Consider the following 24,817-nt stretch of genomic DNA (forward strand, 5'->3'; position numbering starts at 1 on the left):
ATGGCCCAGCCCTAGAGCAGGGCAGGACGGCAGGCAAACAGTTATAATAGTAGTTCAGTAGCCCAGGCCTTATTTTAGTCAGGGCAGCAAACAATATAGTCAGTAGAGAGCCCTGGCCCTGGGTCACAACAGGGCAGCAAGCAAACACAGTTCAGGGAGCCCTGGCCCTAGGTCAGGGTGGGGCAGCAAACAGAACAGTCCTAACCAGGTAAGCGCTAGCAAATAGTTTGTCTCCTTGTTCAGGAAGGATTCAGGCAACTTGCCTGTGGTGGCAGAGAGGGGGAGACTGCCACCCGGTAGGTGAGTGGCAGGGAGAGGAGGGGGCGGGTGACGCAGGCCCTCCCACTTCACTGTGTCCCAGCCCAGGGCCCTAACAGCAGCAGAGCAGTCTGCTGCTGGGTCAGCGGGGATCCGCACTGCTACATGCTGACCACTGCTGAACCCCCCATTAAACTGGGGCCAACTCTCCCTGAGCCACTTCCATCTCCTCCTCTGGGGGTACCTGGGTCTCCGTCAGGCAGTTGGGAGTTTGTTAGCCCTGGCAGATCCACTGATCACAGCCACTTTTCAGTTCCTAGTAGGCGTGAGGGTCCAGGCAAGTTCTCGGCCTCTGGTAGGTGCAGGGATCCAGGCGAGTCCTTGGTCTCTGGTAGCTGCGGGGGTCCAGGCAAGTTCTCTGCCCCTGGTAGGTGCAGGAGCACCTGGCAGCCGTTGGTCTCAGCTGCTGGCTGGGCCCTCATTGCCCTCCTGGGCAGGCCTTTTATCATCCTGGCCTTGCCTCCTGACTTCTGGTTGTGTGAGAGGGTGGGGCCAGGCTCTGCCCCAAAGGGCTTTCAGAGGGGTTCCTCCCTGTCCAGGTAAGTGGGCAGCCACTCAGTCCTACTTTAGGCCCCCTTCCCCTTACTGCCTCTATCAGATAGAGGCAGCAAGGGGAGGAGGAGAGGGGAGTACTTCAAAGCAGCAGCACCAGATGGAGCCCAGGATCAGCTGGGGACCCCTAGCTCCGCGTGGCACTGCCACTTTGAAATGCCGCAAGGAGCCTGACACCGGGCTCCTGGCAGCATTTCAAAGTTGTAGCACTGCTTGGAGCCCGAGATCAACTGGGGAGTCCCCAGCTGACCCCAGGCTCCACATGGTGCTGCTGCGCTTTGAATGCCACAGGGATCCCAGCATCAGGCTCCTTGCGGCATTTCAAAGTGGTAGTGCCATGGCATTTCAAAGAATTTCCCCAACTGACCATGGGCTTCAGCGCTTTTGCCTTTGAAGTGTAGCCCTAGAGTTGTTGCCACACTTCAAAGGCGGAGGCACTCTTTTGACTAATCAAATAGTTGATGCAAAAATACATCGACTATTCGATTAATTAATTACCCAACACTGAACACACTTAACTCAAACAAGTTTGTTTACATTTGCAGGTGATAAAGCTGACTATTTTTAGTTCACAATGTCTCCTGAAAAGCCAACACTGAAAGATATTTACATGCCAGATGCTCTAAAGCTTCATATGCTCCTTCATACTTCAAGTACCATTTCAGAGGACATGTGCCCATGCTGATGATGGGGGTTCTGCTCAATAATGATCCAAAACATTGCAGACCAAGGCATTTTCATTTTTATTATCTAAGTTGGATATCACCAACACACGATTAATTTTCTTTTTTGATCAGTCAGGTACTGTAGTTTCCATACTGGAGTCTTGCTCTTTTTAGACATCTAAAAGCACGTCCCACTCACCTCCTCCCTCTCAGATTTTGAAGGCACTTCAGATTCTTAAACCTTGGGCCAAGTGCTGTATCTTTCTTTAGAGATTTCACATTGGTACCTTCTTGCATTGTCAAATCTGCAGTGAAAATATTCTTAAAATGAAGAATATGTGCTGGATCATCATCAGAGACTGCTCTAACATGAAATATATGGCAGAATGCGGGTAAAACACAGTAGGAGGCATACAATTCCCCCCCAAGGAGTTCAGTAACAAATTTAATAACTTTTTTTTTTAACAAGCATCATCAGCTTGAAACCATGTCTTCTGGAATGGTGGCTGAAACATGAAGGGGCATACAAATGTTCAGCATATCTGGTACATAAATACCTTGCAATGCCAGGTAGTATTATCTCCATAAAATGTAAACAAACTTGTTTATCTTAACAGTTGGCTGAACAAGAAGTAGAACTGAGTCAACTTGGAGGATCTAAAGTTTTACAGTATTTTGTTTTTGAATGCAATTATGTCATTTAAAAAAAAATCTACATTTGTAAGTTGCACTTTGATTAAAAAAAATTGCACTACATTACTCGTATAATTATTTTTACTTACTTTTTAACAGTGTAAATATTTGTATTAAAAAATAATCACAAAGTGAGCACTGTACACTTTGTATTCTATGCTGTAATTAAAGTCAATACATTCAAGTACAGAAAAACATCCGAAAAATCTACTATATATTTGAGAGAGTTTGTCTAGGTGTTTATTCAAGAACTCCTCCTAAACAATAAGAGCTAGGACCACGAAATTAGGTATACAGCTGCTTCTTATCATAACTTAAAGCAACATACGGGTTTGGTTGTGCCAGGAACATGGGATATCCCTGGAATGGGGACTGCATTTCATAAAACCATACAGAAAAGTGACAATCACCAGGCAGGTGAAAGGGTCTGACAGAGTGCACTGACCCATTGGGAACTGTGCCAGCTCTGAGCCTCCCACCAGCCCAGGCTGAACCTTTTTTTCCCCTCCCAATTTGCACAGGAACATTGCTGGTTGTTCCCCTTCATCAGAAAGCAAAAGGCAAGTGCGCAGTTTGCTGCATTCCTCACTCTGGCTGTGTCTATGCAGGAGGCAGACTAACCTAGACCTGCCCCAGCCAGGGAATATACACCCCTCCTCTGGATGTGCCCATGAGAGCTGCAGTGGCCATGGACAGCCACTTTCTACTTGGCCCCAAGCTGCTGTGGTAGTCCTCTTTCCTCAGCTTGCATACTGAACTCCTCATCCCTAGCCCTACTCCCAGAGCAATGATTCAAATGAAGCACATACATTTTTATTTTATTTATTTTCCAAAAAACAAAAATTAATTGAGTTCAGGACCTAAGTAATGCCATGTAAATCTTCTAGTATTGAATACATTTCAGTTGGGATTCTAGTGCTTAACAGTGCCATTAAAATGGTGATTAATGTTTTTGATCACAATTTTTTGGCATGACTAGCATGAGTTAACTGCAATTATTTGACAGCCCTACTTAAAATGTGTTTCTACAAGTTTAAGTTTAGATGCCAGTAAAATATATTACACGGAAGATAATTAGGCTTGTCACAAATGAGATGCTGGTGCAAGCAATTACGAAATGTGGAAGGAAAAATTGCAGAAGGCAAACGAAGTTTAGCATCCTCTTCCAAAAGCTGAGGAAAGAAGAGGAGATAAGCTTTCTAAACAGTTTGCTAAATTTTGTTTGCCTGCTGTTTCTCCTTCTATATGTACTAACTTCACAACAAAATACTATTTGCCAAGCTGAGAATCACATCTCATCTCCTCCACCTCTGCTCTAGTCTCTAATGTTATCAAAAACAGGAACCACCAAATAAAAGGATAGTGGTAGAAATGTAGCCGTGTTAGTCTGGTGCAGCTGAAATAAAAAACAGGACCATGTAGCACTTTAAAAACCTAACAAGATGGTTTAATAGGTGATGAGCTTTCGTGGGCCAGACCCACTTCCTCAGATCAAATAGTGGAAGAAAATTGTCACAACCATATATACCAAAGGATACAATTAAGGTTCATTTTTTTAATTGTATCCTTTGGTATATATGGTTGTGACTATTTTCTTCCACTATTTGATCTGAGGAAGTGGGTCTGGCCCACGAAAGCTCATCACCTATTAAACCATCTTGTTAGTCTTTAAAGTGCTACACGGTCCTGTTTTTTGTTTCAAATAAAAGGAGGCATTGTTAGAATGATGCTTCAATTTATTTCCAAAAAAAGGGAGGAAAATAAGAAAACATAGTTTAAAAAAAAAAATCAAAAGATTCCAACCTGTAACAACTGTTGCTGAGTTTTGATCATTTCTCTGCATTGCTGGATTTCTAATTCTAGCTTTTCAGTTTCCAGTTCATGGTCCTCTCTTGAAATTACATCATTGTCATTCAAAGCCTCTGAATGTGCACGTGACACTAAAATCAACACAAAAAATAAGTTCTCTCTTGTGAAAGAGGCAGCCACTGATAATGTCTTTCAAGAAAGAGGGTAATTTAATATATTTTGTTTAAACAAGTGATTTAATATGTATCTGTCCAACCTTGGATATGTCTGTATAACCATAGGAAATTCTGGATAAGTTCTAGCAGAAATATACAATACAAGATCTGTAAACCATCAACTAGATACAAAATAAAATTCAGTGGATCATTTTATAACGGGGAAAGCATGCCAATGAATTACACCTTACCTATTTTACAATTTCTGTGCTTAAAGATGGTCTCTCTGGACCCCAATTTGAAAGACAAGTAGCATGCTTTGAAGGCCAACAGTCAAATACATATAGTAAGAGTGAGGGAAAAGCCCATTTAAAATAAAACAAACTCCACATGGTATGGGGAAAATAAAGAAAATACTTTTAGTATAAATCTGGTCACTGAGCTATCTGAAGATGTTTTAAGAAATCAACACTCAGATATGTCAACAAGAACAAAATAAACAGAGAACTTTTTCCTTATTGAACATCTTAGCTTTTGAATGATCCTACCCACTCCTGATATGAAGAGGTCACCATTTCTCCTGTATAGATAAACATGCATCTAGATCTGTTATTCTCACTGGAACAGTGTGTCCCCTTTTTAGGCTAGGTATTAAGAGAAGCCTTAGATTCTGGTGTCTGCCTTAATGATCATAAGCAGACTCCCCAATGCCTACTAACAAAGTCTCTCCAAAATACCTTCTGCAGCTTACATTCCACTTTTCCATAGAAACAGCAGGTAACCATCAGAACTTTCTATGGCACCTGCCTTCTCAACTTCAGGGAGTGTATGGTAGCTCACAACATGCCTCTTTAATAAGTATTCAGTTATTTTAACCACAATAAAGCATATAAGTGCTCTACACCATAAAATGATTAGTATGTCAGGTGAGTGACCGCAAAAGTTAGACACATACAACGCTCATACATTTAGTACTGCAGTAGCAACATTATGGCCAAGGAAGGTCAGGTCCTTTGCATACAAGGATGCAAGATCCAGGTAGGAGGGGGGAAATGTTCCTGTAACTTATCCCAAAAATTATTATTAGAGGTAGGTAAGTGGAAAGGTCAAAAATATTACTTAAATATAAAGTGATCCAATTGTTAAGCATTTGTATTATGTCATGCTTGGAGCAGAGTCTCAAAGCAAGGAAATAATGCTCAGTCTACAGCATTCCAAAGCAAGAAAAAAATACTAAAGTGACTCAACCTGAAAGATTCAAGGTTTTAGACCTTTTCAAGGCAAAAGTGACATTTTAATTGAAAATCATTTGTCTTTTTTTCTCTGTGGCTCAAACCGAATCCCCAACTATCATTCAAAGGAAAATCCAATTTCTAAACATCATATGAAAAAAAAAAGTAAGACATTTATAATGAATCAGGTAAATTGGAGAAACCTTTTAACTGAAATAGTTATCCAGTACTTCCGAACAGGAATGTAAACAAGTAATCGAATAGTTGACTACTCAAATTTCCCCCCTCGCTGCCTCTATACCAGAGGCAGCAAGAAGGGGGAGCAGGAGCTGGTGCTGGGAGAAAAGGGGGGGAGAGGAGCCAGCTTAAAAACATGCATCTTAGCAGTTTTTAATCCTAAATAGCAGCTAGAAATTAAGAGAAACAAGCATTATGCCACCAATCACTTCTACCTAGAAAGCCACATGAAGCCAAAAAATATTGAAAATGATTTAGATACGTTTTGTGCTCATTTCAAGTTCATCCATTTTCACTACACAGATAACTCCACTAGCCAGGATGGCAGACAACAAAAGTAAAATTTAACACAGGCCAACTTTCTGCTGAGACCAACAAGAGATATCTTTCTTCAACAAATGATAAGTTGTGTGATGGACAGGAGTAGTGCTGGCCAGCACTCAGTGACTAAGGGGTTAAACTCATGTAGCTAACAAGGGTGTTGGCAGGGGGCCAGAAAAAACAAACAATGGGGGGATACAGTGCTGAAATTTTAATTGTCTATAGATACTTGGTCTGCTCTTCTTTTGTGGCGATTTCTAAGAAAAGGGCTGGAGAGAGCAGATGCAGGGTTCAGAACTCCCACGGACATCGGAGTGCACTGGACCTTGAAGTACAGATCAGGGTGTACTGTGAGTAAAGGGAACAGTGTATCTAGCCTCAATCAGAGTATTTTTCTTTATTTTGGTTGCTTGCTTTAAACTTCTGTGTGAATCCATGCCTTCCCTCCCCCATTCATTATCTAAAAGTTGTTCCCAGAGATTCTCTCTGTATTTTAATTTGTTTTACTTAGTTGCTCTGTACACCTAGAAACCAAGTATACTTTATCAAGTATATCTTTTGTTTGTTAATAAAAATCACTTTTTTAAAGGTGATGATTTGATTCTTGAGTCCTGGAAAGAAACAGGGTGTCTGTCTGCGTATTTGCATGCCTAAGACTGGGCAGTCAAGCTTATTTCTCTCTCCTTTTTTTTCCCAAGCTCTTATGGGCCAAAAGAGCTTGGGAAACCCCTGGGGAAGGAATTCAAGTGTTCCCTCCTGGTTTTGGGTGCAATCACTTGATGGTGGCAGCTTTTTTTTTTTGTTTTTTCCTCATGGCCAGTGCATCTGTGACTCTGGGGAGTTTTTTCATAAGCATAGCCTATTGAGGCAAGGTATTTTAGGTCTTCGCGGGCCCCCACCTTCCGCACTCAAGAGTACCAGAGTGGGAAACAGCCCTGACAACTTGATATAGGGAATGATAAGTATCTTAAATTTGGAGGGTGGGGTAGCATTCAAGTGCTCCCTCAGTCAGGAATAATTGTGCTGCACCATAAGACTATCTCAGCCCTTTTGCGTTTCTATTATGTTGCATGGCATTTGAGGCAATCTACAGTGTTGTTTTTTAAACATTCACTTAAAAACTCTCTTTCTAGCTGGGTATTGTTATATCAAATAGATCAGAGTATAACAATAACAGTGTGGAAATGGAATTACCACAAAACATCACGATTATGCAGATTACACATTAATTATGACGTTCACCTTGGTTATCCAGTTTTTCAACATGATTTTTCAACATTCTCCACTGTTTTCTTATGCTGTTGGTAAGCTGCTCTCGTACAGTTTCACAAGAAAGTTCCCACATATTCTCTTTATTTAATTCCACAGCATCTTCTTCCATGTCTGATAGTACCTGTAAAAGCAAAAACAAGAGTCTGCTGAAAAATAGTCCTCTATTTTTCCATGGGTCCTATTAACTGTCTGAGGAAACAGGAAATTCTGAGAACTTCCATTTAAGTGCATTTGTCCAATTTGGACCTGCCAGGGAGAGTGTTCCCACTAAGAATTTGAGGCTTGCCCACTTCCTCAGCAGAGCCAAGAAAGTAGCTGCTCAGCTGCTTGGGAGGGCAGGGGGCAGGCACATAGCAGGCGGCTGCCCAGCCCCAGGAGCAGCAGGGCACCTACCATGCGGCCCAGGCCCTACCTTCAGCCCTTCTACAGGGCTGGAGCTGCGGGCTGCATGGCGGGTGGCAGCTGCTCTGGTGGACAGAGCAACGTGGAAGGTGGCTGTTCGAGAGGCCGGAGCCATGTGCTTTTGCAAGCAAAAAGTATGTAGCGTTATCATTGTATTCATGGATCATATGTTCATCAAAAAAACTAAGTAAAGGAGCAGTGGGTTTTTTATGGCTCGGTGATCTGGTATTCAACATTTGTCAGCATTTTAAAGAAATCTGGGTCTATTAATGTCACTAACACTCATTTGTTTAAGTGTGTCCGTCTGTGTTCGTTTTGCACTACCACTTTTCCCAAAGCAATTGCCATAGTCTTACCATGAGGACATACAATTCATTACTCAACCAAGAAAAAAAGTTAATTTGCCATCTGGCATCTGAGCCTTTAGGGTGAACCTGCTTCACATTTTCTAGCTTTCCTCTGCAACTGTGCTGACTACAAATACAAATTTTTAAAAAGGTGAAAGCAGACACTGATGCAAATTCTTATTTCCAGTGAGGCTTTAAGAAAAGTAATACAAGTTTTATAATACAAAAAAAAAAAAAAAAAAAAAAACAATCACAAAAAGGTGGCAAGACTGGAGATGGGGAAATGGACAACTCAGCCTGGGTCTCACCATATTAATTAAAAACTATGCTTTGCCAGGGGAGGTTGACAATTTTTTAAGGAAAACAGGGCCTTTGGCAAACAAACAAACTTTTCTATTAAAAATGTTTACTTTCCAAAAAAAATTTAAAAAAAAAAATCTTTTTTTACAAGTAGGATTTCACTCCTCTGAAATTTTCAGCATTTTTTTTTACCAAGTCTACCTGTTATCCATGAACAGACTAGCGTGAAAATCTTTTGTATGTTACTTCCTGCTAATTTTCCCTTACCTCCATTTTTTAAAACTATAGGAGTGAGTTTTTGGCAGCATGGAATGTGATACAGTTCCTACAGATCATGAAGGAACATCCAAGAGGAAAGATAGCAGCACATATCACAGCAAAGATGTAGGAAACAATCATCAGAATCTCTCATATTATAATAGATCCACCATGCACCACGGCCCCAGCTCCAACTCCAGTAACCACCATCTCTCCAGCCATTGCAAAGTACTATTAACAGTTAAATTGTGGCAGGTCAGGTTCTACCAGCTCTGAGAACAGCAGCAGTTGCTCTTTGCCAAGAAAACCATTCTGCCACCATTTATTAGCGATGTTCTGTGCTGTGCTGCTACACATCTAAGAAAAACAGCTTATTGTTCAAATTTTGCAAGTATATGGTGGCGGGGGGAGGGAGGGAAGTGAATCATTTTTATCTTATCTGCAACAGAAGGCATGATATAATACACTGGCACTTAGGGTCAGCCATAATCAGGGCTCAACAATCTATGTAATCTACTCGCCCATGGCGAGTACATTACAACCTGGAAGAGCTGGGTTCGGGCGATCTACGCATGCGCAGATCACTGGACAGCACTGCTGGCGAGCAGGGTTCGCCACGGTTCAGCGAGCTCTGGCCATAATAATGAGGCTTGGGTGAAAGTTGTGCTTTAACAGTTCTTTTTATTCTTTGTGACTAGGAAAGGGCTTTTTTAGTATTCTTTCTTCCATAAGATTTAAAATTATTTTATATAATATTTGTTAGTAACTGGTGGGTGCAACGGTGTAACGCATCCAAATAGGCACACATGACCTTAATACTGGTGCACAAGACAAAACTCTCTCCACTCATGGATAGAAAATCTTAGAGGGAAAACTGGCCAGGGAGTCTGGCCCTCTAAATCCATGGACTTTTTATATTACTTCCTAGCTGCCTGTGTCTGCCAATATGCAAAATGAACATCAACCAGCAAGATAACGATCACACAAGTACACATACCCCTTATGGAAGTAGAAATTTCAGGTTCTGAGGAGTCATGCTTCCAAATCTGCCTGACAGCTACCCTTGAAACACCTATTTAGGAGTCAGCAGTTCAATATGCAGCGTATAACATATTTTAAGAACATAGGGGTGGTGTTTGTATAATCTTTTATGTGGGTATTATTCATCTAGACACAAAGAGAAATATCTTATAGAGTGCAAGTAACTGGCCCTGCCTCCCCCTTATTCATAGCGCACCAGTGGGGGTAAGGCAAGATATATGAGAAGAAGCCGTAAAGTACAGGGAAAAATTCAGTGGAGCCAGAATTCCCTTGTCCCACTTCTTTTTTGCATCCCTAGGTTTGATACACCCAACATAAATTCTCTCTGCTTGGAAGCAGATAGAAAAGATTGGATTATAAATTAATTCAGACAGATAAAAGTTGACATTCAAAGATGGGAAATGTTACATAGATATTCAGGCCTGCCTGTAAAAGCGTATACTTTTAAGATTTTAGGTGTGTTCCTACCATTTTACTAGTCACAGGGATAGAAGAACAAAGGACCAATATCAGAGTCTATCTGTCTGTGGCCTTGTTCTTAAGCTAGGAAGATAGCTTTGTCTGGCAAGGACCCCACTCCCTGTGGGTACGTCTAGACTACATGCCTCTGGCAACAGAGGCGTGCAGATTAGACTACCTCATCCTAGGAGGCATGCCTGGGTGGTCGACAAATGCCTTTGATGTCGACCCCCGCGCTTCCAGACTACCGCGCTGAGCCAACAAACAGCTGATCGGCTCAGCGCGGCAGCCATGTAAATTTAAATGAAGCGGCGATTATTTAAATCGCCGCTTCATTTTCCTATACTGGGTAGTCTAATCTACACGCCTCTGTTGCCAGAGGCATGTAGTCTAGACGTACCCTATATGTTGTTGCTTTGTCTCGGTCTCCTGTATAATTAATTGCTGGGTGTAGACCAATTAAAGTGATGGCATATTGGTTAGACAATTATGTTACAAATATGTTAGGATTGGCTAGTTTAATTTTAGTTGAATGACTGGTTATATAATGATAATATACCTGAAAATATTACTATATACTTTGGGGACAAACAGGAGGAGGGGATAACCAAAGGAAAAAAGGAAAGGAAACTGGATTTATGCTTGCTGGAAGCTAACCGCAATAAACATCAAATTGTTTGCATCTCTGGACTTCAGGTATTGCTGGTCTCTGTTCATGAGAAGACCAGAGAAGCGAGAGGGTGAAGGGATAAGCCTTCTGACAGAAAAAATTATTCATCTACATACGTGCATTATTTACTCAATGAATGAAATTTAGTGCTTCACAAGGTTTTAGAAACTGCTTTGTCAACGAGAGAGAGAATAGAGAGAAGTTTAACATTCTATCTAATTCCATAAAGACACTTTTTCTTGATGTTCCTATGTGTACAGTGCCTAGCACAATGAAGGCCCAACCCTGACTTGGTTTCTGGTAATAAAATTATTAATATTTTTATTGTGACAAGTCTCAGGTAGGGATGTTAAATTTAGCTTAATCAACTAATCAACTAGTTGATGGAATTTCTATTGACTAGTTGATTAGTCAATAAGTGGGGGAGTCGCAACAGGGGTATCTTCCAGGACTGGGAGGCTCTTAATATATTTAAAAGGCTGGTGTGCAGTGGGGGAATCCAGCACAAGCCAAATCAGCTGATTCTCAGCTCACAATGGGTTCCCCGCACTACGCACCATCCTTTTAAATGTATTAAGAGCCTGATGGCTCTTAATACATTTAAAAAGCAGAGGCACAGCATCTGAGATTGGGCGCGAGCTAGGAATCATGTGATTCCCAGTTTGCACATGGTCCCTGCTATCCCTCTGCCTCCCCCGCTCTCCCCCCCCCCCCCGAGGAGACGGTACTGGGGGGAACTGACTTTTAAGTGCCCATTCCCCCCAGCACCGACTCCTGATCCCCCAGCTTGCTGCAACTGATAGAGGCAGCGTGTTGGGGGGGGGGGGTGCGAGTGACTAGTCAAGGGACTATTCGACTAGTTGCTTACATCCCTAGTCTCAGAGAGGCAGTAACATAGTAACATTAGTCTGTATTTGCAGAAATAACAAGGAATCCTGTGGCACCTTAAAGACTAACAGATTTATTTGGGCATAAGCTTTCATGGGTAAAAACCACTTCTGTCAGATGGATGGAGTGGAAATCACAGAAGCAGGCATATGTATTGCATATAAGAAAAAAGGGGGTTACTTATTAAGTGTAAGACCAGTGTTAAGTAGGTCAGTTCAATCAGGGTGGATGTGATTCACTCCCAGCAGCTGATGGGAAGGTATGAATACCAAGAAAGGGAAAATTGCCTTTGCAGTGGGAGAGCCCTTCTAAGTCCTTATTCAGTCCTAATTTGATTATGTTAAATTTGCAAATTAATTGCAGCTCTGCTGTTTCTCTTTGTAGCCTGGTTTTGAAGTTTTTTGTACTTTTAATTCTATTACTCAGTGACCAGGGAAATTAAAGTGTTCTCCTACTGGTTTATGCATGTTACACCTTTCTTAATGTGTGATTTGTGTACATTTATCCTTTGGTGCAGAGACTGTCTGGTTTGGCCAATATATATGACAGAGGGTCATTGCTGGAAAATGACGGCATATTTCACATTGTTACATGTATAGGTGGAAGAGCCCCTGATGGTGTAGCTGATGTGTTGAGTCCTGAGATGGTATCACTTGTACAGATATATGCAGGGCTCGACAAATGCACTCACCAGCGGCGAGTAGATTTTTTCCAGCTGGCGAGTGCAGGGGCGGACTGGCCTGGTGGGCCGTTGTGACGGGCTGGCGGAAGCCTGCACTACGGGTGGCGCGGCCCCATCCGATCCGCCGGCTGGCGGAGGAGCATAGCGCCACTGGGAAGGGGGAAGTTTGGCGATTCTTCCTACTGGACTGCCTGCGTGCAGCTCCGGTGTGAGGCGGTGGGGCGGGATGCCAGGATGCTGGCAGGACGCCAACGTGACCTGGCCCCGCTGATTTTAAAGGGCTGCAGAAGCTCGGCTCTGGCCGCGTGTCCCTGGGAGCTGGCTGCGGTGCATGGCACAGCCAGGGCCCACACTGCTGGTTCCAGTCCTGCCACAGCCCTAGCCCCCCCTTTGTCTCCGTGCCGCCCGTTCCCCACACCTCCCCTGCACCCCAGATCCCCTGCTCTCCCTCTTCCCTGCAACCCTTTGGCTCTGTGCCACTCTTACACCCCACACCCTGCTCCCCCTGATCCCTGCCCCCCCAGCTCTGTGCTGCTCATTCCCTGCACTGCTCCTAAACCCCGATCCCTCTGCCCCTCCCATTCCCCACATCCCATTCCCCATGCCTCCACCATACCCTACTACCCCCGATCCCTGCATCCCTCTGGCTCTGTGCCTCCCGTTCCCCGCGCCACCCCCGTACCTCCCCAGCTCTGTGCTGTCCCTGCACCTTGCTCCCCCTGTGGGTCGGGAGTGAAGGGTGCTTGCCCATAGGGAGGGGCTGGACAGGGCAGGGAAAAGGCTGCTGTGACGCAGCAGCGAGTGAAAAGGGGAGTTCACTTGAAGCGCCTTTGCCTTTATGGAAAAAAAACGAATGAAAATGCTATTTGCTATTTATAGGGCTAAAATGGCAGAGCAAAAAAGAAAACAAAAAACCCATTGCAAGATGCAAACGTGTAAAAGACAACAACAAAGGGGGGGGGGGGGAATGTTTTGCTTGGTGCAGCAAAAAACCTAGAGCTGGCCCCGGGGGGGAGGGGGAAGGGTCTGGGCCCGGGGAGGGAAAAAACATGGGGAAGGAGCTTGTGCTGAGGGGAGGAGGTCAGGAGAAGAAGAAGAAGAAAGGGGAAGGCACCAAGGGACAGAGGTGCAGGAGACACAAATGCCAGGGGGCCAAGTGCAGACAATGAGGAAATGGGCAGGAGGGGAGGTGTCAGTGAGAGGGGGGACAGGGTGATGCCGGGAGAGGAGAAGATAAGGGCACTGGAGGCTAGAGGGGGAGGGGGAAGTGCTGGGAGAAGGCTTGAAAGAAGGGGTGGGCATGAGGAAGGCAGGGATGAAGCAAGGCATCTGAGAGGGCACAGGGGCATGAGGGGAAAGGGGGCAGAGGGAGGTGAGGGGGTGGATATCAGGAAAAAAGAGAGCCAAGGGGGCAGGGGCAGTGAGGGAAGGGGGAGGCACCAGTAGGGTGCAGGTGCCAAGGGATTCTTGGGGTGAAGCAGAAGGGCAGACACCTGCAGGGCAGGTGTGTAGAGGGAGGTTTTAGGAGGGGGAGGAAGGGGGGTAGCTCACACGATCAGAGTGGGGCTACTGGAGGAGTGGGCACAGGGGGGAGATAAGGGCTGGTGGAGGGGGGAAGGTCTCAGGAAGGCTGAGGGCAGTGAGAAGGGCAGGAGTCAGGGCAGCAGAGGGTGAGGGGTTGGGGGGCAGCAGGCACCAGGGGAACTGATGGAGCAAGGGGAGGAGACATGGCAGCAAAGAGAAAAGGTAGAGGTCTATAAGGTATTTATTAATAACCTGGGTGATATTTATTAATAACTTATTAGTAATTACTGTTCTTATTCTTATTAGGAATTTATGCAATTAAAAAAACACTTTTTGTGGGGGAGGGTGGCAAGTCCCCTTTTTGTCTGGCGAGTAGGGTTTTCCATAATTTGTCGACCCCTGGATATATGAACAGAGTTGGTAACGGGGTTTGTTGCAGGGATGGGCTAATGGGTTCGTGTTTCTGTGGTATGGTTATAGCTGCAGGTGTTTGCTTCAAGGTAAAATGGATGCAAATCATTAATCAAAAAAATTTCAAAACCAGACTACAAAGAGTAATATCAAAGCTTCAATTCACTTGCAAATTTAACAATCAAATTAGAACTGAACAAGGACTTAGAAGAGTTCTCCCTCTACAAAGGCAATTTTCCCTCTCTTGGTATTCACATCTCTCCATCAACTAATGGGAGTGAGCCACATCTACCCTAACCAGTGGCAATAACCAATAAGCTGATGTCAGTTAAACTCTCACATGCCTAACATACATACATTATATGTGTGTGTGTGTGTGTGTGTGTGTGTGTGTGTGTGTGTGTGTGTGTGTGTGTGTGTGTGTGTGTGTGTGTGTGTGTGTGTGTGTGTGTGTGTGTGTGTGTGTGTGTGTGTGTGTGTGTGTGTGTGTGTGTGTGTGTGTGTGTGTGTGTGTGTGTGTGTGTGTGTGTGTGTGTGTGTGTGTGTGTGTATATCCCTCCCTCCCTCTGATTTTCACTCCATGCCCATGACTGTGTTTTCTACCCACAAAAGCTTATGGTTTTGATCCTAAAGTACATTTAAAAGATTCCTTTATTACTACACGTTTTCATGCCCACTTTTGCCACAACATCTACAAGCAACAAAACAATGTGACGGCCCTAAGTAAACAACAGAAGGGAATTACTAGCAGAACTGAAAACCATTCTATTTAGACACAAAAGTTTTGCGGATAGCGGCTACAAATCTTTAGCAGAAACACTGGCTCATCTAGCCTGTAGGATTTAGTGCCCATCCTACTGATCATCACTTTTTCTAGATACAGTACAGGTTGAATCTCCCTCATCCTGCATCCTCAGGACCTGACCTGTCCTGAACTAGAGGATTTGCCGAGTAAGGGAGGTCCCTCCCAACGTAGTCCATGCTGCCTGCTGCCCCTAGCTAGGGTTCTAGCCCAGCCCTTCTGCTGACTGCCTGGCCATGGCTCCCCAGACTGGAGCTCTGCAGCTGCTGCTGCCAGCCACCCCACTACTGCCCAGCCACAGGGACCAGAACTCCCTGCTGCGCTGCCTGCCCAACCGTGCCCCTCCTCCCCAGCATGGGGCTCCCGCCTGAGTCGCCAGGCCCCCACTGTTGCTCCTGCCCCACAGTCTGACCTCCCTATACCTGGGCTATGTGGTCCAGGAACATTTATGGTCCTGCCAGACCATGGATGACGCTGGACCAAATGTAACAGACATTCCCAGTTAAGGGAGATACAACCTGTACATAATAGAAATAAGACTGTCCAATATAAGCACCATAACATGTTGTCCAGTCACATTTCCAATAATAAGAATATAGCTGTAGGGATATATTATCGACCACCTGACCAGGACAGTGATAGTGACATTGAAATGCTGAGGGAGATTAGAGAGGCTACCAAAATAAAAAACTCTACAATAATGGGGGATTTCAATCCCCATATTGACTAGGTACATGTCACCTCAAGAAGAGATGCAGAAATAAAATTTCTCAATAGCTTAAATGACTGCTTCTTGGAGCAGCTAGTACAGGAACCCACAAGGGGAGAGGCAATTCTTGATTTAGTCCTCAGTGGAGCGCAGGATCAGGTCCAGGAGATAACCGTTACAGGACCGCTTGGGAATAGCGACCATAATATAATAACATTTAACATTCTTGTGGTGGGAAGAACACCTCAGCAGTCCAGCACTGAGGCATTTAATTTCAAAAAGGGAAATTACACAAAAATGAGGAGGTTAGTTGAACAGAAATTAAAAGGCACAGTGACAAGAGCCAAATCCCTGCAAACTGCATGGAAACTTTTTAAAGACACCATAATAGAGGCCCAACTTAAATGTATACCCCTAATTAAAAAACATAGTAAGAGACCTAAAAGAGAGTCACCGTGGCTTAGCCACCATGTAAAAGAAGCAGTGAGGGACAAAAAGGCATCTTTCAAGAAATGGAAGTCCAATCCCAGTGAGATAAATAGAAAAGAACATAAACACTGTCAAATTAACTGTAATAAGAAAAGCAAAAAAAAGATTTTGAGGAACAGCTAGCCAAAAACTCAAAAAACAACAGCAAAATGTTTTTTAAGTACATTTTAAGCAGGAAGCCTGCTAAAAAACCAGTGGGTCCCCTAGACAATCAAGATACAAAAGGAGCAATTAAGGACAATAAAGCCATTGGGGAGAAGCTAAATGATTTCTTTGCATAAGTCTTCACGGCTGAGGATGTTGGGGAGATTCCCAAACCTGCACCGTCCTTTGTGGGAGACAAATTTGAGGAACTGTCCTGGATTGAAGTGTCATTAGAGGAGGTTTTGGAACAAACAGAAAAACTTAACGTGATCGAATCACCAGGACCAGATGGCATTCACCCAAGGGTTCGAAAAGAACTCAAATGGGAAACTGCAGAACTGTTAACTGTGGTTTGTAATCTATCCCTTAAATTGGCTTCCGTACCTACTGGAAGATAGCTAACGCGACACCAATATTTAAAAAGGGCTCTAGAGGTGATCCTGGCAATTACAGACCGGTAAGTCTCATGTCAGTACCAGGCAAATTAGTCAAAACAATAGTTAAGAATAAAATTGTTAGGCATGTAGAAGAACGGTTACTTACCTGTAACTGTTGTTCTTCGAGATGTGTTGCTCATATCCATTCAAAGTAGGTGTGCGTGCTGCGTGCACCACGTCTTCCGGAGCGTTTTCCCTAGCGGTACCCGTAGCGCCAGCAGGGCGCCCCCTGGAGTGGCGCCGCCATGGCAGGGCATAAGTACCACCCCTGCAGGCGCTGCCCCACCTCAGTTCCTTCTTGCCGGATACTCCAACGAAGGGGAGGTAGGGTGGGAGTCGAACGGACATGAGCAACACATCTCGAAGAACAACAGTTACAGGTAAGTAACCGTTCTTTTCTTCTTCGAGTGGTTGCTCATATCCATTCGAAGTAGGTGACTACCAAGCTAACCCCAAGGAGGAGGGGTCGGAACAGTCATAGCACCAGAGTCATAAAGGAAGGTGAACAATAAACAGATTTATTTGAACAAATAAACAGTGACAAGTCACCAACCCAGAACAAAGACAACGAGATCTATATATTTACATCACAGATTCGAGGACTGCAGAGCCCACCCTTGCATCCTCCCTGGCCTGTTGAGGTAGTGCATAATGCGTTGTAAACGTGTGGAGGGAAGACCAGGTGGCTGTCCTGCAGATTTCTGTGATAGGTACCTGGGCACCGAAGGCTACCGAGGACGCCTGGGGTTTTACCAGCCAGTTGATAACACTCTGCTATACATTGCACCACCCATCTTGATAACCTTTGGGTAGAAACAGGTGAACCTTTTCCCTTTCCCCCAAATGTGACAAACAACTGTTGGGATTTACGGAAGGGCTGGGTTCGGTCGATATAAAAAACCAGCGCTCGCTTGGCATCCAGGGAGCGTAGAACACGCTCCTTCGGGGATGCGTGAGGTTTAGGGAAGAACACTGGTAAATAAATCTCCTGGGATAGGTGAAAAGGAGAAACCACCTTCAGGAGGAAGGTTGGATGAGGTTGTAGCCTCACATTATCACAAGAAAAAACAAGGTAGGGCGGCTCTATGGTCAGCGCCCTTAACTCTGATACTCTTCTAGCAGACGTAATGGCTACTATAAAAGCAACCTTCAATGAAAGGTGCTTCAGCGAACAGGTAGCCAAGGGTTCGAAGGGATGGGATATAAGCCTGTGAAGAACCAGGTTGAGGTTCCATTCAGGGTATGGAGCCCTCACCGAGGGATACAATTTCTCCAAACCCGTAAGAAACCTTTTAACCACCTGGTTAGAAAAAAAGAGAGGCTCCTGCCGTACCCACATGGAAGGCGGAGAGAGATGCCACGTGGACTTTAATAGACGAAAAAGACAAGCCAGAAGAACGAAGTTGAAAGAGATAGTCGAGAATAGCTGGAATAGGAGCAGAGGACGGCTGTAGTCCTCTCCGGGACGCCCAAGATGAGAAGCGCTGCCACTTGGCAGTGTACGACCGTCTAGTAGAGGGTTTCCTGCTGCTAAGGAGCACCATCTGTACCTGTCAGGAACATTCCCTTTTCGGTTGGTTCAACCACGGATAAACCAGGCCGTCAGGTGGAGAGACCGGAGATCCGGGTGAACCATTATTCCTCCGTCCCAAGGTTGGGTTAGCAACCCAACTGGAGGGAGTGCTACGGGGTCCCAGGCCAGCATGTCCACCAGGATGGGGAACCAGAACTGTCTGGGCCACCTGGGGGCTATGAGGATGATCGAGGACCTGAAAGTTCTCGCTCTGGTCAACACCCTGGAGATTAGTGGAAATGGGGGAAAAGCGTAGAGGACGCCCTTTGGCCACGTGGTCGTTAGGGCATCTCCCTTGGAAAATTTCCCCAGCCCCAGCAGGGAACAGTAGTTCCTGCATTTTGTATTGCGTGCCGAGGCAAACAGGTCCAGGTGGGGATAGCCCCACCTGTGGAAAACCTGGCTGAGTACAGAATCCTTGAGCGACCACTCGTGGGCTCCAAAGGATCTGCTCAGTGTGTCAGCAAGCAGGTTCTTGCACCCGGGGAGGTATTCTGCCTGGGGCGAGATGTTGTGCGTGACACATAGGTGCCATAACAGCAGGGCCTCCTTGCACAGAGGTGGGGAACGTGTCCCACCCTGCTTGCTGAGGTAGAAAACCGCTGCAGTGTTGTCCATACGTACCAGGATGGAGCGGTAGGAGAGCCTCGGCAGGAATGCTTTGCAGGCTTTCCTCACCACTCGCAGTTCCCGGACGTTCATGTGCAGGGACCATTCGGACGGGGACCAGAGGCCCTGAGTTCTGTGGCCCCCGAGGTGTGCACCCCACCCTAGGTCGGATGCATTGGTGACCAGGGTCAGCGAGGGGGGAGGGGCACTGAAGGGAACCCCGCTGCGCACCACGGATTCCTGGGTCCACCAGAGTAGGGAGTCCAGAATGTCCGGGGGCACTGTGACTATGGAGTCCCATAGGCCCTTGGACTGGCAGAAGGCCTTCACCAGCCAAGCCTGCATAGGTCTCATCCTCATCCTGGCATGTTGCACCGTGTAAGTGCATGCCGCCATATGGCCCAGGAGCCTGGAGCAGACCCGGGGAGTCGTGATAGGGGACCGGGTTACCTGTGAAATCAGCTCCCCTATTGCGAGGAACCTGCTGTGGGGCAGGAACGCTCTGGCCACCTTCGCATCGAGGAGGGCTCCCACGAACTCTATGCTCTGGGAGGGGGTCAGGGATGACTTCTCGACATTCACCAAGAGCCCCAGCCTTAAGAAGAGAGCTCTTATGAGTGACACGTGAGCTTCTACTTGCTCGTACGAGCGACCCCGGATTAACCAATCGTCAAGGTAGGGGAACACATGTACCCCTCGATTGCGCAGAAAGGCAGCAACCACAGCCATACATTTCAGGAACACCCTTGGCGCAGTACACAACCCAAAGGGGAGTACCGTAAACTGAAAATGGTGACAGCCCACCATAAACTGAAGGAACCTCCTGTGACTGGGCCTGATAGCCACATGGAAGTAGGTGTCCTTTAGATCGAGAGTCACGTACCAGTCGCCCAGTTGTAGCACTGGGATGACCGAGGCTAAAGTTACCATTCTGAACTTTTGTTTCACCACTGCCTTGTTTAAGAACCGGAGGTCCAAGATAGGGTGGATACCCCCCTTTGGTTTTGGGACAACAAAATAACGGGAGTAAAACCCCTTGCCCCGCAGGTGCGGGGAAACCCTTTCTATTGCCCCTTTTTCGAGGAGTGCCCCCACTTCCTGAAGCAGGATGTGTTCATGAGGGGTGTCCCTTATTAGGGACAAGGTAGGGGGTTTTGAAGGTGGTGGGCCCAGGAATGGGATAGAATAGCACGAATGAACAAGGTTGAGGACCCAGGCATCTGATGTTATTTGGGCCCATGCCTGGGCAAAACGGGAAAGCCGGGCCCCGAACGGGGGGCCCAGGTGGCAGACTGGTACGGGACTCTCTAGTTCTAAGTCAAAATTGAGGCTTGCCCTATTTGGAAGGGCCGTGAGGGCCTGCCCGTTGGGGATCTGACCTGGGGCGACAACGTCGACCCCTAGACCCTTGAGGGTGCGTGGCTGCCCCGGAACCTCCACCGGAGGCCCGGTAGCGGCGCCTCCAGAAGTCCCCACGAGGGATCTGGGGCTGCGCTCTACCCTGCTGCCTAAACAGCAGCTGACGCCGCTGAGTAGCTGGCGTATGTATGCCCAAGGACTTCAGGGTATGGAGCCTGGAATCTGTGCTCTCCAAGAACAAGGTCTTTCCTTCGAAAGGCAAGTCCTGGATAGTATGCTGGACATCCGCGGGCATCCCCGAAACTTGGAGCCACGCCCCACGGTGCACTAGAGGGGAGGCGTGCACCGGTGAGCTAGCCGTGTGGTGTCCAGCCGACGCCGGCTTCTTGGATGGGGACCTGTCCCGGGACTTCTTCACCCTCTTAGAAGGGGGAGAGTGAGACCGGTGCCGGGAGCCTGCCGCCGCCGCCGCCCGGTGCCCGGCCTCGCACATCGAGGCCGGTGCGCTGTGCACCGCAGGCTGGTCCAGCGGTGCCGGTTGAAGCACCGTCTCCATAAGGAGAAGCTTCAAGCGGGAAACTGTGCTTTCTAGTACAAGGCTTGAAAGACTTGCAGATCTTGCAGGCTATTGCCAAATGGGCCTCACCCAGACACTTAAGGCAGCTGTCGTGTGGGTCACCCCTGGGCATAAACTTCCCGCAGTCAGCGCACGTTTTAAAGCCTTGCGGCCCTGGCATTCCTTACCCCCAAGGGGGGCAAGGAACAAAACAAAAAACCTATCTAACTACACAACTATTTACAAAGTAAGAAACGGGAACCATTAAACTATCTAAGCCTAACAGCTATAGAGAGAGAGAAGCTCCAACGACCGACACGGCGGTAAGAAGGAACTGAGGTGGGGCAGCGCCAGCAGGGGTACTTATGCCCCGCCATGGAGGCGCCACTCCAGGGGGCGCCTTGCCGGCACTACGGGTACTGCTAGGGAAAACGCTCCGGAAGATGTGGTGCACGCGGCGCGCACGCCTACTTCGAATGGACATGAGCAACCACTCGAAGAAGAACGTAATTTGTTGGGCAAAAGTCAACATGGTTTCTGTAAAGAGAAATCATATCTTACTAATCCATTAGGGTTCTTTGAAGGGGTTAACAAACATGCGGACAAGGGGGATCCAATAGAGATAGTATACTTCGATTTTCAGAAAGCCTTTGACAAAGTCCCTCACCGAAGGCTCTTGTGTAAATTACACTGTCAGGGGATAAGAGGGAAGGTCCTTTCATGGATTGAGAACTGGTTAAAGGCCAGGAAACAAAGGGTAGCAATAAATGGTAAATTTTCTGAATGGAGAGGGTTAAGTAGTGGTGTCCCCCAAGGGTCAGTCTTGGGACCAATCCTGTTCAACTTATTCATAAACGATCTAGAGAAAGGGGCAGGCAGTGAGGAAGTAAAGTTTGTGGATGATAGATACTAAACTGTTTAAGATAGTCAAGACAGAAGCAGACTGTGAAGAACTTCAAAAAGATCTCACAAAACTGAGTGATTGGGCAACAAAATGGCAAATGAAGTTTAATGTGGATAAGTGTAAAGGAATAGTTGGAAAAAATAACCACAACTATACATATAATATGATGGGGGCTAATTTGGCTACGACAAATCAGGAAAGCGATCTTGGAGTTATCGTGGATAGTTCTCTAAAAACGTCTACACAATGTGCTGCAGAGGTCAAAAAGGCAAATAAAATGTTAGGAATTATTAAGAAAGGGATAGAAAATAAGACACAGAATATCTTACTGCCCCTTTTTAAACTATCGTACGCCCACATCTTGAGTACTGTGTACAGATGTGGTCTCCTCACCTCAAAAAAAGATATTTTGGCCTTGCAAAGGGTTCAGAAAAGGGCAACTAAAATGATCAGGGGGTTTGAAATGGGTCCCATATGAGGAGAAGCTAAAGAGACTGGGACTTTTCAGTTTGGAAAAGAGGAGACTGAGGGGGGATATGATAGAGGTATATAAAATCATGAGTGGTGTGGAGAGGGTGAATAAAGAAAAGTTATTCATTAGTTCCCATAATATAAGGACTACAGGACACCAAATGAAATTAATGGGTAGCAGGTTTAAAACTGATAAGCAAAAGTTCTTCTTCACATGGGGCAGTCAACCTGTGGAACTCCTTGCCAGAGGAGGCTGTGAAGGCTAGGACTATAACAGAGTTTAAAGAGAAGCTAGATAAATTCATGGAGGTTAGGTCCATAAAAGGCTATTAGCCAGGGGGTAGGAATGGTGTCCCTGGAGACAGATGGCACAAGACAAATCGCTTGATCATTGTCTTTGGTCCACCCCCTCCGGGGCACCTGGTGCTGGCCACTGTCGGCAGACAAGCTACTGGGCTAGATGGACCCAATACGGCCATTCTTACGTTCACATTAGAGCATTGAAAATCAGCACCTTACCCCATTTTCTATACCCAAATATTGATATTATGGATGTAAAGGGTTAACTGGTTAACCAGTAAGCATCAACCTTACTGGGTAATACTTACCATGTGAGCGGTCTACCGGTGGCCTGGCCAGGCTGAAGCAGCCATGAGCAGGGTGTGGAACCACTCCAGCCAGCCAGGTCCCCCTATGCTGTGGACGTGAGGGGCTACTCGAGCCCAGCCGGCGCCCCACCTATTAGATCCCGGATAACCAGTTGAACTCAACTTTTTAAACAGGATTTTACATCCCTAATTGATAGGAGCAAATGCAGGATTTAGGTAGCCTACTTGGGTCCATCTAAACAGTGGGCTCCTCTGGAGACATCGTAACTAGTGGAGGTAGCAAGTTTTAAGAAGCTTGGGTAATATTGTGTGATCCATTAACTGTGCATAGTACAGGCAGTCCCCGAGTTACGTGGATCCGACTTATGTCGGATCCGCAGTGACAAACGGGGTTTTTCTCGCCCCTGAGGACGGGAGCGGCGAGACGCCCAGATGCGCCGCAGTCCCGCCGCCCGTGTCCTCCGGGGCGAGAAAAGCTTCTCCGCGTCTCCCTGGTCTGCTGGGGGAGAGTCCCCCCAGCAGACCAGGGAGACGGAGAGCAAAGCCTCGGAGGACGCCGGCAGCAGGACAGCCGCGGCGCGTCTGGGCTGTCCCGCTGCCCGCGTGCTCCGAGGCTTTGCTCCGCGTCTCCCTGCTGGAGACCAGCAGACCAGGGAGACGCGGAGGACCCGGGCAGCGGGACCGCGGTGCGTCTCGGTCCGCCGCCCGCATCTCCCTGGTCTGCTGGGCGGGGGGGCCTCAGATTGCTGGGGGGAGGGCCCACTATCTGAGGCCCCCCCGCCCAGCAGACCAGGCTTTTCTCCGGACGCCTGTGGTAGAGCAGCTGGGGCGCTGCCGGTTGGTCCCGCAGCGCCGCTCTGGGCGCTACTGGACCAACCTGGCAGCACCCCAGCTGCTCTGCCCCAGGCGTCCTGATTCAGCCGCTGCTGGTCAGTTTCAGCAGCGGCTGAATCAGGACGCCTGGGGCAGAGCAGCAGGGGTGCTGCCGGGTTGGTCCAGCAGCGCCGAGGAGCGGCGCTACTGGAGCAACCCAGCAGCACCCCAGCTGCTCTGCCCCAGGCGTCCCCAAGTCAGCCGCTGCTGAAACTGACCAGCGCTGACTACAGGAAGCCCGAGGCAGAGTTGCTCTGCCCGGGCTTCCTGGAATCAGCCGCTGATCAGTTTCAGCAGCAGCTGACTTGGGGACACCTGAGGTTCTTAAGTTGAATCTGTATGTAAGAACTGACGTCCAGATTCAGCCTGTTGAAACTGATCAGCGGCTGATTCCAGGAAGCCCGGGGCAGAGCAACTCTGCCTCGGGCTTCCTGTAGTCGGCCGCTGGTCAGTTTCAGCAGCGGCTGAATCTGGATGCCAGTTCCGACTTCCATACAGATTCAACTTAATAACAAACCTACAGTCCCCATCTTGTACATAACCCGGGGACTGCCGGTACTTGTTCAATATAAATATAAAAAATAAAAACTTACAGGCTCTGTTCCATCTTCAGCTCTTTCCTTGGGTTTCTGCTTCTTTGGTGGGAGAAGTGAAATCATCTCTTTCTTCATTTGCTGAAGAACTTTTTTGAGCTCAGCATTTTCCATCAGAAGTTGTTTTTGACAATGTTCATAACCACCTAACAGAACTTTGTACATGTCTTCTTCATTCCTGAAAGCAGTAGCCTTACAATAAATAATTACAAAATACATTTTCATTAACGTATATATATGTATTCAGCTATTAACTTACCTGGCTTCTGTTTTACCAGTTCTCCAAGCACCTCTCTTCCCATCAACTCTGCCGATGTAATTTAGAACATCCATAGCTACAAATCAGAAGGGATATTAAAAACATTTCAAAGTGAAGTAAAAATCCCAAAAGTGTATCTAAATATTCAAGTTACCCTACATTTGCCTTTACATTAAGGTACTGTCATGATTGAAT

The 24,817-nt window shown here is 46.6% G+C and overlaps 1 protein-coding gene across 6 annotated transcripts in view; it reads right to left on the minus strand.

Annotated features, from left to right (window-relative positions):
• Positions 1 to 24,817, minus strand: part of SSX2IP (SSX family member 2 interacting protein) — a 60,926-nt gene that overhangs the window by 8,613 nt on the left and 27,496 nt on the right. For all 6 annotated transcript variants that reach the window (XM_075936365.2, XM_075936364.2, XM_075936361.2 and 3 more), the window contains 4 exons: positions 24,623 to 24,698; positions 24,364 to 24,541; positions 7,225 to 7,375; positions 4,032 to 4,168 (listed from right to left, as the gene is read on the minus strand). In XM_075936365.2, the coding sequence (XP_075792480.1) occupies positions 4,032 to 4,168; positions 7,225 to 7,375; positions 24,364 to 24,541; positions 24,623 to 24,698 (542 nt within the window). The remainder of the gene's footprint in view (positions 1 to 4,031; positions 4,169 to 7,224; positions 7,376 to 24,363; positions 24,542 to 24,622; positions 24,699 to 24,817) is intronic.

Source organism: Pelodiscus sinensis, chromosome 9, assembly GCF_052426305.1.
Source record: "Pelodiscus sinensis isolate ZL-2025 chromosome 9, ASM5242630v1, whole genome shotgun sequence".
Taxonomy (NCBI): Eukaryota; Metazoa; Chordata; order Testudines; family Trionychidae; genus Pelodiscus; species Pelodiscus sinensis.